Raw genomic sequence first — 15,446 nt, forward strand, 5'->3', positions numbered from 1 at the left:
AAGAAGATTTCCAAAAATTCTGCTATGATGACACCAGCATTTAGACATGAAAAAATGGACTTTACTTCCTTACTGAACATGCCTACTGGATCAAGCCTCAAAGGGAAGACAGGCAGTGTTAATCCCACGGGGTTAGGTGTGTTAGGTATGTCAGGATTTAGGCAACAGAGTGCATGTCAAGTTGCTGAAATTTAGGTGCCTTGGCAACTTTTATGGTGGAAACATAGCCACCGAGGGAATTTAGGTACCTCCAATGTTAGGCAGCAGCTGAGAAGAGGTTTTGGAATGCCAATGGTGCCTAAATGTTGGACTTAGGCAGTTAGGCACTCTGGTTCATAATGAAACATATAGGCACCTACTGGGTTTTCTAAAGTGCCTAACTCCCAACTGAAATTATTGTGAATTAGGCATCTAGGTGCTTTTGAAAATCCCAGCAGGCACCTATCTGTGTCTTTTAAATACCTTTAAAAATCTGGCTTCTAAATGCTTAAATAATTTTTGAAAGTGGGACTTAGACTCCTGAGTCACCTGAACACTTCTGAACGTGTTACCCTATGTCATTCGGTAATGGCCATTAGGTAAAGAACTATGGAGGTGGCAGAGGCTGCAGGTGGTCCAGCTTGACAGTGGTATTGTACAGTTTTTCTGTGTTGTGAAACATTTCCCCTGATTATACGAGCAAGTGATTTTGGGATAATTGTGACTTGAAACTATTGCCTTGTTAGGATATTTTTTTCTTTCCTTAAAAGGACAAGAGACATTGCCAGTATTTTTTTAAAAGGTCAAGTGTGACAATGCAGCATAATTCATTAGTAGAGGTACATTTTTAATAATGCAAAGACCTAATTAGTATATTTAAAGAGTGGTGTTAGGTTTTTATCTCTCCCTAAGCTGTTTCTACCATTCTCATTGGAAAATTACCACAGTTCTTAAAAGAGACACGATGGGAAATACATGGGTTTAACTTCAAATGGGAAGTTTGATGAGACTTAGTGTTTCTGAACTTTTTACTTTAATAAGTTTAATTTCAAATATGAAATGACTCGGTTGCAGAACACAGATTTATAGCTTAATTATTTTAATATCTCCTTTATTATGATATTGCGTAGGTATAGAAAATGATGAAGAAATTAAGCAGCTAGATGAAGAAATCAAGGAACTAAATGAATCCAATTCCCAGATGGAAGCTGATATGATTAAACTCAGAACTCAGGTAACAGTTTTATGAAGCCTTAAATTTAGCTACATTTTACACGTGATTGATCAAAAGAAATATAGGAGAAAAATTGTCTTTGGAAAAATTATTTTCTTTCACATTTTTGCTCACATTTCATATGTTCTTAATTTACATCTGTAAGCTTAGAAAACAGTATCTGTGGTGCTGTTAGGTAGTTATTTCCCACCACAGTGGCCACCAGTTTTAAAAACTGAAAGTTATGGCTAAATAGCCACCTTTGTATTTCCTTCTTATAAGATTTTATACAACCTTTGTATCTGTTAAATTCTCAGACAGCTAAATCATGGCACTGGTAGATGAGAACACAGTAGTGGCCAGGGCATTCTGCTTGCAGAAGGAGTTCATATAGAAGCAGCAATTGCTACACCTGTAATATTGTATAGCACTCCTCATGGCAACTGCACTAGACCACTGATTGGTTGGAAAGGACTCAGTCCATACCCCAGCTTCATCCTATTTGGGGTCCAAAGGAATTGGTCAGAAAATGGAGAACTATACTGTGAACATTTTCATTTCTCTTTTTCATGAAAATCTGTTTTGTTGAGGTTTTTGACCACTTCTGTAGATGGATAGAAAATGGAGTAGAGGTTCATTTGCTTTCCACTGAAATTACATTTTCCAACCAGCTCTCCTATCTAGTGCAGTTTATGATGCTTTGTCTTCCCACAGTTTGATATCAATAAGGTGTACTAGGTACAGTCCACATTAAGACTTACAGGGTTTTTTGCAAGTGTTTTTTTTTAAATGCCTTCCATCTGGGCACTCCAGTATTCTTTAGGCCAGATCTCATCCTGTAACCTGCCACAAGTGTTTGGATTTCTGGATGAATACCTAATACATTATGGCCATATAGAAAAATTACATGAAAAATTGAAACACCCACAGTGTTCAAATAATCATACTGCTACTCAAAAACATAAAGTTATTCTTGTATGAAAGAACTTGTAGGATCAGGGCTTGTGGGTGGAGACTTGTATGAACACAATGAACACACAATCCCTACACTAATTCTAGCTTTCACTTCTCAAACAGCTTCCACTGTACACTCTTAGGAAACAGGGTAATGGATCAAGTTGGGGAGAACCAGTTCGTTTGGAGGATTTAGACCACTGCATATTCTTAGGAAATGTTCAAGGGATCTATTGCACATTTTGATGTGACACAGACTTGGAAAGGGGGTAAAATTGTTGATGACAAATATTTACTGTCGTTAAAACTATTGACATCTAATGGAGAATCCCAACAAAATCGGACTTCACAATAATTCAGGGGTCACACTCTCAACCTGTTGTGCTCTCCAAAGGAAAATGAGTTTTCATTTCAAAAGGACAGACCTGGTGGAGCAAATCACTCAGATAGCTTAAGGTTTTTATCAACTCGTTAAGGTCATGAAGACTATCACAGTCCATATGTACTGTATTGGACAATAAAATTTTAACATTAACCTTAACAAAATATATGCTATTATAAGAATACATTGTGTTATGTAGATTTCAAACAAAATTCATTATATAAATTGGGAAATATGTAAAAGAAAATTTATAATATAGAGAGCAGTTTCTGTTCTGTAACTATACTTAATTTATACACTGAAAATGAAAATGAAAAGTCACTTGATATGAGCCGTAACTAATGGTACCAATTACATTTCAGATATCTTATGAAGGTAACAGTGTGCTAAATGCTGAGAGGTGCTGATTACCTGGAACTTCACAAAAATCAGTGCAGTTTCAGGTGCTTGGTATCTCTGTGTTTAGCCCAAGAGGAAAAATCTATCAGATAACAGTCGTCAATCACCTAAAGGACCAATCCTATGAGAGACTGTGAAATTTCAACTCCCATTGAAGTCAATAGTAGTTGATAAAAGCAGCAGAGAATCCTGTGGCACCTTATAGACTAACAGACATTTTGGAGCATGAGCTTTCATGGGTGACTCTCAGCACCTCCTAGGACTGGGCCCTAATTATATTTGATGTCAGAGGTCAATACTCTGACTTCAGTTATTACTTTTGATGTAAAAAAAAGTAAGGATGAATATTAAACATAATGACTTGGAGTATGACTGACCTTAGCTAAGAAGAATTAAAAAAAAAACAAAGTTACACATATGTAGTAGGACTGGCTCTTTAGCACTGGATTCCAAAAAGAGCATAAGTTTAGGGCATGTGCTTGGCCTGGTCTCTGACATACACATTGAAAACATAGCAACAGAGCTGGAATGTCTTTCCATTCTCTGTGTTAAAGTAAAACAATTTGTGCCTATTGCAGCATGCTGGAGAAATAGTTCAAAAACTATTCATCCCGAAGAAACGTTCCCCTGTAATATTGACAGTGTGTGTCTCAGCTTGGATTATCTGCTGCATAAATATCAGTAGTCAAAGTCAAACCTACTTGACAGCTAGTCTTATGTGTGCACCAAGGTCTTAAGAAAAGATTTGCTTTTATCAATTAATATTACAGATCAAATTATCAAAAATCCACAATGATAGACTTGAGGCATCTAACTGTCTGATTGTGCGAGCAAACCTATTAAAACATACTGACTTAGGCTCATCTGATGGTCATATAAAAATCTTCTCTCCCTCAGGCCTCCATACTGTTTGTGCTGACAAATGAGATAGTTCACATCAAAATACTATCATTTTCTCCTATAATATATTATACCTGCAGTTAATTGTGGATGTCAAATTAGAACCAGGTGACTGTTTCTTTGAGAATTTAGCTCTATGTGCTCTTTTCTGCTTCTTGGGCTTCATTTTCTACCCTCTTGCCAATGTACATCTTACCCTACACACACACACATTTTACACTTGGTAAGTGATGAGTTGTCCTATGTCATGGAATTTAAATAGTCACGTACACTGGTCACGCTTTAAATGTTTCTTCATTTTAGAAAGATTCTACAGGTTTGAACAGTATACTTAAAATGGGGAACACTGTTGGATATGCTAATATCTCTCCAAATGGAATACATCTTGTAAGTGTGACCGCTGTATTTATATCAGTCTCACATCCAGTAAGTTACTTATATAGACCACTTCATGTTTATGCAACACACAGTTTCTTTTCCTAAATTTCAACCCATTTGAGACCGTAATCAAATGTTGTAAGTTCTGTCGTTAAGTAATTTACATCTTAGAGAATATTTATAAAGGCCACACAACAACAAATATATGGCTAATAAAATACAGCAAACTTCATTTTGTTATCATTAAACATAAACATTGAAAGCTGTTAGTAACATAAGGCAAAACATAAAAATATAGAAAAGAATAGTACTAAGACACACACATCTGATTATTTTGCTGTATTTATTGTGCAACAATGTGTAACTGTTTAGCTTTCACTGAAAGTTCTGTGAGAATATTCATTGGGCAGTATAGGTTGAATGCAAATATAATTCCAAAGAGCCGAATGGTGACAGCAAAGAATTGTGCACACTTAGTTAATGGCATATACCACAAAAATATGATAAATGTATCAGCTACTCACACTAGCCCTGATCCTGCAACCTCATGGATACAGGTGGATTCTTATACTCATATGGTGCCTCCAATGATTTTAGCTGGGGTCCAGGCACATATAAGAGTCTGCCCACATGAATCAGCTTGCAAGTTTGAGGCCCTTATAAGTGCCTTTAAATACAAAAGTATATTTATTTTTTAAAAATATTAAATTGATACAAAGCCTGTACAATCAAATATAAGGTAAATCAGTACTTCCACTGTAAAAAAAGTCAAGCCGTTAAAATAAAGTCATATAATTTGCAGTTGTACATAGCAGAAAAAGCTCTTAAAAATATAAAAAAATTATAAACAAGTGAAATCTTTTTATTTAAACAAAAAGGCCCTCTTTTGTTCTGATATTACTGTTATCACTCACTTCAAGAACGCATGCTTTATAACGGCTTGCCTTATATTACATTGTACACAAATTTATCCATTTTAGATTACCACAATGGAGAGCAACTTGAAGACGATAGAAGAGGAGAACAAAGTAATTGAACAGCAAAATGAGTCTCTTCTTCATGAACTGGCCAATTTAAGCCAGTCTTTAATTCATAGTCTAGCTAATATCCAGCTGCCACATATGGTAAGTGATTGAGAGCACAAGTTAAGGAATTTGGCGATCTTCAGTTCACCTCATACAGTAGATGTTGTTTTTATGTTTATGGTTCCTCAACCAGTTGGATATTTGTGGTAACAACACTGAGACCATAAAGATAAATTTAACTGCTAACAAAGGCACAGTGGGCCTGTTCCAATGTATCCTGTAAAATTAAGATCTAAATAGGCATTTTAAATATTATAAAAAATGGTGGCAATATAATATGATAGTATGTTATGCTTAAATGAATATACAATCAAGAAAATAAAAGTTGTATATGAACTACTATTTAATATCTCGTAGGAACCAATCAATGAACAAAATTTTGATGCTTACGTGACCACTTTGACGGACATGTATACAAATCAAGATCGTTATCAGAGTCCAGAAAATAAAGCCCTACTGGAAAATATAAAGCAGGCTGTGAGAGGAATTCAGGTCTGAACAGCTGCTGTAGTGGTGAAAGTCTTGCTTAAAAAAAGGATGCCTCTTGTTTTTTGCTGCTGTAATTTACGAGAAAGTGTTATATATTTATTTCTGTTTGAAACAGTGTTATGCTTACAAGACTTCATAATGATTTTATGTCTTGCTTTAAAGATAGTAACTGCAGAATAGTTTTTTGAATACATTCACATTTTATACGTTTTCATATAAGCTGACATAGTGTGATATGCCATGTAATGTTTATAGCTGCTAATGTATGCACATTTTTGGGGTATATATATTTCTGAAGAGGTAAGCTGATCGAAATAAATAGAGTGTAAATTCTTTTTAATGCTTTAGTGATTAAATGTTTTAGTATTTTGAACTGAAATGGACAAAAAACAGCTTTGAATGACAATGTTGCGGTCTGCAGCCACTTTTTAAACACTTTATCATTTTGCCTCATGTTGGAGGATTTTATGGGATTTAAGAAATACATTTTGTGTGCATATTGTTTCATAGCAAGAATTGGTTGCAAAAATGCTTTATTTTTGAACAATGCTTGAAAATATTATGTGACTTTTGTTTTCAGAGGATGGTGTGTGGTGGGGGCAATAAAATGAGGTTTTTTGAAATCCAAGAAAATGGCATGGATTAGATGTAAGATACAAAATGGGTAATTTATTGTAAGACAACATCAAGCCATGGAAACTTGACAGAAGATTCAAAGCAGCTTAAACAGCACTTTTTAATTAACTTCTAAACATTACATGGTATGAATATGGGAACTTCCATTATGAAAGGAACTATATCAGAGGTGGACAACCTGAAGATTTCAGCTTTTATTTTCAAATAAACTTTGGCACCAACATTCTCGTATCTCTCCTGGACTGCTTAGTGCCCCTCTGAACTATGTCTTATAACAATGTAGTTCATCTTTCAGAAAATCTGTATTTTCAATTTAAGATGAAAGACAATATTTTAAAACTAATATTGCCTTTTTACATCTTTAATTTTGGGATAAAGACAAATGATTTGTGTCTACTGTAGTTACTGAACTGGATTCACTGCTAACTTTAGGAGGAATGCAGCTCAGTAAAGATTTTTCGCTTTTTGCTTTGCCAAGCATCTGATCCCATTTTTCATATTTTAATATTTATGTTCTGCATTTTGTTGGAGAACAATCATTACTGCAGCATTCATGTATGCTTTATATTTGTTCTACTATTATCTATTGCAAAAATGAATGCAATCAAATTTTAATGTAACTAAATATACTTCAGCACTTTTTTTGCTTTACACTGGATCATTTTAAGATAAAACTTATTTGTACCTTCAAGATTTGATTGTTTTCTTCAAAATGACTGCACTATATGTATGCATAAGACCACTTTTTATTACATTTTTTTCCTTTTTAAGTAGTAATTTTGATGTGTTGTGTTTTACAGATGTTGAATTTATTTAAAATTGATAGCATATCTTTTCCTTCCATGTCTTGATGTTATGCAGAAAGTACAAAAGTACTTTAAAATTTTGTTATGAAAAAGATGGGTTTTGTAAAAAATAAAATATTTTTAGCAGAACAGGACTTACAGGGTCATTGTCCCCACAATGTGCCAGTTGACTATTTGCACTTACCTTGCCCTATATATCCATACGGAGGTGTGCAATTTCTTGTGTCATTAGCCTTGTGACACTAAAACTGAACAAATTATAGTGGAAGCCATTATGGCCAATCCAGTAATATTGCTAAGGGAGACTACAGGGATCTCACAACAAATATTCTGATACAATATTCAACCTCGGTATATATATATATGTATAAATATATGTATATCCCAGCGGCACTTTATACTACTCACTGTACAAAAGCTTACAGTTTTCCATGAGGACTTTAATAACTAGCTGGGAAAAGATTATGTAATTACTTTGGGGGCTCTGCAGTCTCATCTGTACAGTGCCCTTTTTCTGTTGTGCTATTAGTTGTAGCTGCCATGCTCAGAATTGCCTTTTTGAGAGCTGAAGCAAGGTGCTTGTTGTTCACCTTCTGCCATATATATTGTACTTTTGCCCTAGCCTCCTTTTAGGGCTTTCATTGTTCATAATGGCATATGCATTTTTCCACTGCATTGTGTCTGCAGCTTCTTTGCCAATATAGTAATGCTTTCAGTAGAGTAATAGATAGTATCAGTTTTGGATTCTTATTGTTATCACCTATGTACAATGGAAAGGGATTTTAAGCACAAATCTGCTGCTCATCTAATGTTGGTACATAATATCAAATCAGAAGTTATCTGTGACTATTATATAGGGATCACAAAAGTGTCACATATTAGAATGCTGACCTTTCATATGAAATTATTGTGAGTCAGAGTTTATTTATTATAACTTATTGTTCATATTCATTTCTAAGTTAATTTAAGTAATCATTTATTAAGACAGAATTTTGTATAAACTATTTATTGTGCTCTCTGTGGAACTGAAGTTTGATTTATTTTTGTACTACACGGCATGGATTTGTTGACATTTTAATTTTGCTATAAATGTGTGGAATCACAAGTTGCTGTGATACTTCATTTTTAAATTGTGAACTTTGTACAAATTTTGTCATGCTGGATGTTAACACATCTTACTCTAAATAAATAAAAAAAATGTGTTGCCACACTTGTAGCACAGTGGTTCTATGATCAATGACAACATTTTCACTTTACCGAATGTACTAGAAGCCATGGTGAATAAATAATCAGCTACTATTTTTAGTGATGAACTTTGGCCCTTTATTCCTTAAATTCTCCATGCAGGATTTTCAGCTGCTCCTTTTAATTAATCATGCAGCTATTCAGTTTCATCCTTAACAGACATGTAAAGAAAACCAAAGGTCACTGTTCCATTAGGGAGCTTCGCAATCATTTCAAAATTTCCTGCTAGTTATAGCATGGGAGGAAATTAGTGCTATTTCTCAGTATGGGTAACTCAACTGTGGTATTGTCCTCAGTACATTTAAAATTAAATGCATTGCTAATTAGGGTTGACAAACTCAGAAGTGATATTTAACTGAAAACTATGTATCAACCTAAGATGTAATCATTTTCAATCTCATTTGATCTGCAGGAGGGCCCCAAATTGTTTTTAGAGTCAGTCAGCCTAACAGGGAAACTACAATTCTAGTCATAGTCTGCAAAAGAAACAATGAGTTATGGTAGCTGCTGTTGTGTGCAATATCAAACACCATCCTGCACCAGTCACCAACATAAGCAAGAGCATTCCTGCAAAGGAGTTAACAATCAGTTTACATCTGATTAGCACTGCTGAACCACCTAATTAAAACATATTTTACTAGAAATAAACATAACTAATTACACAGGGAATTAGCAATATTAATTTATAGGCAGATTGCTTACTTCAGCGTATGTGTGGGTTCGTGCACTGGGTCTGATTTATATCCTACAATACTTAGTATCATCATCAATTAACTCTATGTTATATTATCCCTCTATGCCATTGTTCTTAATTACATTTTTTAGAGATCATCCTAACTGACCAAGACAGGACCATAACACATACTCTAGACTCTCCCTTTTCCTTTTGCTGGTTGACTGCTGAGAAAAAAAGAAGCCAAAGATGACTCAGGGCACTCTACACGTTGGAAAATAAAAGTGAGAATGTATAAGTAAAAATGAGAACTCAGGTAAAGCAAACCCTATAATCAGTCAAGAGTAACAGAGCAACAAAAAGAAAAAGAAAATTAATTTTGTATATGGGCTAGAGAGAGAAAGGAAAAATTTAAATGAAGTTGATCTTAATTTTTAGGGTCACATGCAAAAGTTTATTCCTATCAAGTATCTCTGGTGTACCCAGAACCCATTCTGTTTTTTGCTGGGCGCATAATGAATGCCCTGTGACTATTATATAATATTATAGATAGCATCTCAGAGGGACTTCCACAACAGGACTTGACTTGTTTTCGAAATGTGAAAAATGAAAGAAACAAACCAGAATCGCAAAGATTAAAGAAAAAGGATGAGAAACACCAATAGAGCGTTCAGGTGACCAAAAGAGAAACTTTAAAACTTTAAAAACTGCTATAAAATTAATTCTAAATGAGAGTGTGATGGGTTCCCCAGGGTGCAACCTGGAAGTGGGGTATCCCTGAGCCCTCTGGCGTACCAACCTGGCCTCCCTTTCACATTGTGATGCGGTGACAAGCTGCAATCCTCTCCAGATCCTGCACTTACACAGCCATCCACAGGCAGGGACACACCCAGCTGAGTTACATGAATGCTTCTTCTAGCTACTAATGAGCTAACAATAGAGTGGCTCCAGCCAATTCTGCCAGCTCCCCAGCCTGGGACCCCAGAGCTATACTGTTTTGCCTTGATCAGAAGCCGGACCAAGGTAAATTTGTTACTCAGTCTGCCACTTCTACCAAGGAAAGTGGACGTGCACCAGCTTGTACACTGAGCATATTCCTCAAGCACCACAGTTTTAGGTAACATATAAAACAGATTTATTAACTACAGAAAGCTAGATTTTTAGTGATTATACGTAGTAAGCATACAGATCAAAGTTGGTTACCTAAGAAATAAAAAGTAAAATTGCAATCTGTGTTCTATACACTACATGAGATTTAAATCAAGCAGTCTCTCACTCTGAGAGACAATACAAGCAGGTCACAGATCTTCCATACACAGGCTGGAAATCCCCTCCAGCCTGGGACCACCTCTCCAGGTCAGTCTTTGTTCTCCAGAAGTGTTTCCAGGTGTGGAGTTATGGGGGAAGTGAGGACAAGTGGGGCTTCCCCTTTTTATACCTTCTCCACCTTGCTGGAAAGATCCTTTGCTGTGCAGTGAGTCAAGCAGTCTCCATCATCTACATGCTGTCTCTGAGAAATTGCCATTGTATACAGTTCCTGGGGTAGGCCTTTGTAGTGTGGATTGCCCTTAATGGGCCATCATCAGTTTCTGGCTTCTCCATTGTTGTACCTGAAAGGCTGGTTGTGGGTGTTTCCAACCTCACACCATATTTCAGTAACACACACATAGCAAAAACTTCATAATTTCCCATACAAACCAGCAGGCATACTTTGCACAAAACATATCATAATCCTATCGCTATGGTAAATATGGGGGTGCCAGGGTGTTGCTTTAGGGTACAGAGTGTCATGCCTTCCCGCCACCCCCCCCTTAGTTTACTGTAGGAGTGTTAGAGCTTGTCTACACTGGCACTTTACAGCGCTGCAACTTTCTTACTCCGAGGTGTGAAAAAACACCCCCCTGAGCACTGCAAGTTTCAGTGCTGCAAAGTGTCAGTGTAGACAGTACACCAGCGCTGGTAGCTATTCCCCTCATGGAGTTGGGGTTTTTTACAATGCTGGGAGAACTTGCATCCAGTGCTTTAACGTTGCTAGTGAAGACATGTCCTTAGTCACTGATTAATGCCGAGGCAGTGGGCCCAAGGTCCTCTTTCCTGGACAGGGCATCCACTACCATCTTCTCTTTCCCTTTTATGTGTGCAATCTCCCTGTCAAACTCTTGCAGGATCAGGCTCCAGCGTAATAGTTTGGAATTTGTGCCCTTAAGTTCCATTTAACCATATTAAGGGTGTGTCGTCTGTTAGAATCTTGAACTTCCTGTTAAAGAGGTAAGGCTTCAGTTGCTTAACTGTCCACACCATGGCATAGCACTATTTTATGACAGAGTAACTTTGTTCAATGGATGACAGCTTTTTCTTCAGGAAGGCAATTGGATGTTTTTTTGCAGCCCTCCCCATTTGCATCAGTACAGCACCCAAGCCAATGTCAGATGCATCAGTACATAGTTCAAATGTTTTAGCAAAGGCAGGATCCGCTAGCACAGGCTTTCCAGAGAAGAGTGCCTTTATCTTATAAAATTTTTTCTGGCATGCTTCTTGCCAAACCACCTTATTGGGTTAGCGCTTTTTACACAAGTCTGTGAATGTCACTGACCCCACACACAAACCTTCCGTAGTGGTTTTCTAGCCCAATGAAATATTGGACCTGCCTTTTAATTTGTGGCACAGGCCAGTTTACAATGGCTTCCACATTAAGAGGATCAGGGAATATTTGCTCCATATCAACCCAATGCCCTACATAAAGAACTTTGGCTATTCCTATTTTGCTCTTGGTGGGTTTTATGGTTAGACCAGCCTCTTTGAGCTTTGACAGCACAACCCTCAGATGCTTTGTATGGTCATCCCATGTGTTGCTGAACACTGCTAATTCATCTGTGTATGCCCTTGCAAAGCTCTGTAAACCATTTAACACTTTGTTGACCAGACTCTGGAAGGTTGCACCTGCACTGACCAAACCAAAAGGTAACACCCTGAATACATAGAGCCCTATGTCAGTGATAAAAGTGGATTTTTTCTGTGCATCCTTCTCCAGGGATCTGTCAGTAACCTTGAGTTGAATCAAAAGTACTGAGATATTTGGATTGGCTCAATATATCCAGCATATCATCAATTTTCAGCATAGAGTACGCATCTGTTACTGTAAAAGCATTAAGTTTTCTATAGTCCTTTTTGGAGACCAATACCACAGGGGATGCCAAAGAGCTGTCAGATTCCTTAATCACTACCAGGTCCAACCAATTGTGTATCTCTATATGAATTTACTCTTGCACTTGCCAGTGGCCCTGTAAGGAGGTTGTGTCCTTTTTGTGAGGATTTTATGGATTAGTGAGTGTGTTCTTCCTGGCTTGTTGGAAAACACCCCCTGCATCCCTGCAACACTGATAACACCTTCACTCTTTTGACTGGTGTTAACTCTTTGCAGATCCCAATGCTTTCCAGAGTTCAACCACCTTGGCATTCAGCCATCAAATCAATGAGTAGATGTGTCTCAGCTTCCCCTTCCAGACAACAGATCATGTTCACTACAAGCCCCCTGCTGCGATAGGCTTTAAGCCAGTTCACATGTACAAGCTGTGGGACAGCATCATCATGGGGCTTTTTAATGTGATATATGTCCTCATTTGCCATTTCTACTAACTTGAAGGGTCTCTCCCAAGAGTTTTGCATCTTGTATTTTTTTACTGGGCTTACCAAATCTCCTATTTCAATTGCGCATTTACAACTATTTCTGTCATACCACACCTTTTCTTTGGCCTGACTGTCCTGGAGATTGGTTTGGACAATTTCCATCATATCTTTTAACTCTTTCCTGAACATACTCAGTTCCTGGTTCTTCCATTACCTCAATATTCCCCTCCCATGAATCTTTAATGAGATCAAGGGGTCCCTTTACTTTTCTCCAGTATAAAAGATCAAATGGGAAAAACCCTGGGGACTTCTGCAGTACCTCCCTGTAAGTATACAACAGGAAAGGTAATAACTGGCTACAACTCTGGCCCCTTTTCTTAGTGTACATTCCCAGCATGGTCTTTAGGGCTCCATTGAACCTTTCCACCAAACTGTTGACCTGTGGGCAATAGGGGGCAGTTTAAAGCTGTTTCACTCCACATAGCTTCCATCGCTCACACTGACATGAAATTCGATCTCCAATCAGCTCTTTAATTTTGTAAAGACTTTGAAGCAACCAATGTATCCTAAAGATTATCGTTTTGCTGAATAATGTGTAATCAGAGGTCTACGGTCACTTCTTTAATCTTTCCCTTTGTTTTATTCCTCTGTTCCATTGTTTTACTTCATTAAATCTCTATTAACTCATTAAGAACTCAAACAGTATAGCCACCATTCGGCTGCTAAAATTTAAGAAGTTCCGATGCCTCAGACAGTGCATATGCTTCTAGGTCAAGTTACAAGGTGAAGAGGTAACTGTTTTTGAATATGTTGCTATAGTACAGTAGTTAGTAAGTTGTACAGTAGTTGGACAGAACTAAACCGTGTGATCTGGTTGTCAGTTATTCATTGGGCTATTTATATAGTATGCTTCATCCCATCTAGTTTTTCCTCATTATTGGCTTCCTTCCAACTTTCTAATATGGGATTCTCCCAAACTGGGGTCACTACATGAGATGACGGGTGAACTTGTGTTAATGTGCTAAGTTAGTCCATATCTGATGGGCTGTATGGATGATGGGAATTCGATTTTTTTTTCTTGGTATCTATACTATCCAGAGCTCAATATGGCCACAGCCTAGGACAGCTACTTCTTGATACTCATCCATGTAGGCACTTTATTTGTGATAGCATATCTCCATTGCATTGCCAGGTTTATTATTAAGGTGTGATGCTATTGTCCAGATTTGGGAATCTAACACACACACACACACACCCCGCTCTAGTTCACCTGGTGGCTGCAGCCTTTTATAGGAGTTGGATATCATTGATTTTTAAAAAATGGTGTTGGGGTGTGCGCAGTGGCTGATCTGTGAGCACATACATTAATCTGAGTAGTGTGTCCATTTGTATCATTTGTTAATTTTTCCCTAAAGGCAGTGTGGGCTAGCTTCCTGTTTACACAGATCACTGGTAATTCGTGTGATAATCACATGTAAATTGAATTTAACTATTTGCTTTAAATCTCTGGGGATTAATATTCCTCGATATTTTAATGGCATCGACTGCCATTGGATATCCCAATGACTAAACAAGGCCTGATATGTGTATTTAGTTAGTCCTAACTCCTCGGACTTGTTCCAATTAATCTTATATCCAGACAAGCACCCAAACATTTTGACAAGTTCTTATAATTTGGGTATCAAACTTTGTGAGTTAGCAATTAGAATCAGTGCTTTATCACATATAACATAGTTTTTGTTGTATCTGACCAATTGTGATACTTATTATATAAACAGGAAATATTATATAAACAGGAATTAATTCAAGGATGTTGTATGGTCTATGTTATACAGGAGATCAGACTAGATTATCACACTGGTCCCTTCTGGCTTTGTAATCTATGAATATATATATCCGCACAGCCCCAGATTGCACATTTTAGTGGTTCCAGAACTATGTCAAAGAGCAGTGGGGATAGCAGGCAGCCTTGCCTTGTTTCTCTCTGTAATGAGAATGATGCTGAAATATAGTTATAGGTGATCATCTGGAAAGCAGGTTAGAGTAGATCTGTTTAGTCCAATTGATAAAGTGGTCACCAGATTCCCGTCTCTCAAGGACCATCAAGAGATAATCGAAGGCAACCCCATCAATTTATTTGCCTCATCTAGTGGTATTGCTACAAAAAGTTCTTTTCAGACTGGTGATTTTGCAAGTGTATTGGTTAGTTGCCTTTTCCCATGTCTACACTGAATAAATCTGATGTAACATATATGTATAATTTGAGTAATAACTCCTTCCAATGTACAGGGAAGGACTTTGGCAAGAATCTTTGAAACACAAGTTGTAACTGAAATGTTTGAGAGGGAGGAAATATGAAGAAAGGGCAGAATACCACGTTTTCATTTTTAAAATTCCAGCCAAATACCAGGTCTGGATTCATTCTCACAACATAAAGGGGAGCTGCAATTCCCACAAATGGCATAGTCCCAAGGACTCTAAAGCACTTCTGAGAGTTTAAACATTGTTTGTAACAGCTGTAGATGAAAAGAAAGAATTTAACTTTATGATAATTTGCATACACAAGTTGCTTGATTGGCCACAATTTTTAGGTAGCAATACTGTTTTGTTTTGTTTGTTTTTTTTCGTTAAAAAGCATCTGCAGGAAGGTTGTTTTGTTTAGTCTGAATTGAGCCTTGTA

General features: G+C 37.0%; 1 protein-coding gene across 15 annotated transcripts in view; it reads left to right on the forward strand.

Moving 5' to 3' along the window:
* MYT1L (myelin transcription factor 1 like) overlaps positions 1-8,408 on the forward strand; it is a 383,199-nt gene extending 374,791 nt beyond the window's left edge. For all 15 annotated transcript variants that reach the window (XM_032791093.2, XM_032791090.2, XM_032791100.2 and 12 more), the window contains 3 exons: positions 1,110-1,213; positions 5,186-5,329; positions 5,648-8,408. In XM_032791093.2, coding sequence (XP_032646984.1) covers positions 1,110-1,213; positions 5,186-5,329; positions 5,648-5,788 — 389 coding nt within the window. In that variant the 3' untranslated portion in view covers positions 5,789-8,408. The remainder of the gene's footprint in view (positions 1-1,109; positions 1,214-5,185; positions 5,330-5,647) is intronic.
* The last annotated feature ends 7,038 nt before the right edge of the window (positions 8,409-15,446 follow it).

The sequence above is a fragment of the Chelonoidis abingdonii genome, chromosome 3 (genome assembly GCF_003597395.2).
Source record: "Chelonoidis abingdonii isolate Lonesome George chromosome 3, CheloAbing_2.0, whole genome shotgun sequence".
NCBI lineage: Eukaryota > Metazoa > Chordata > Testudines > Testudinidae > Chelonoidis > Chelonoidis abingdonii.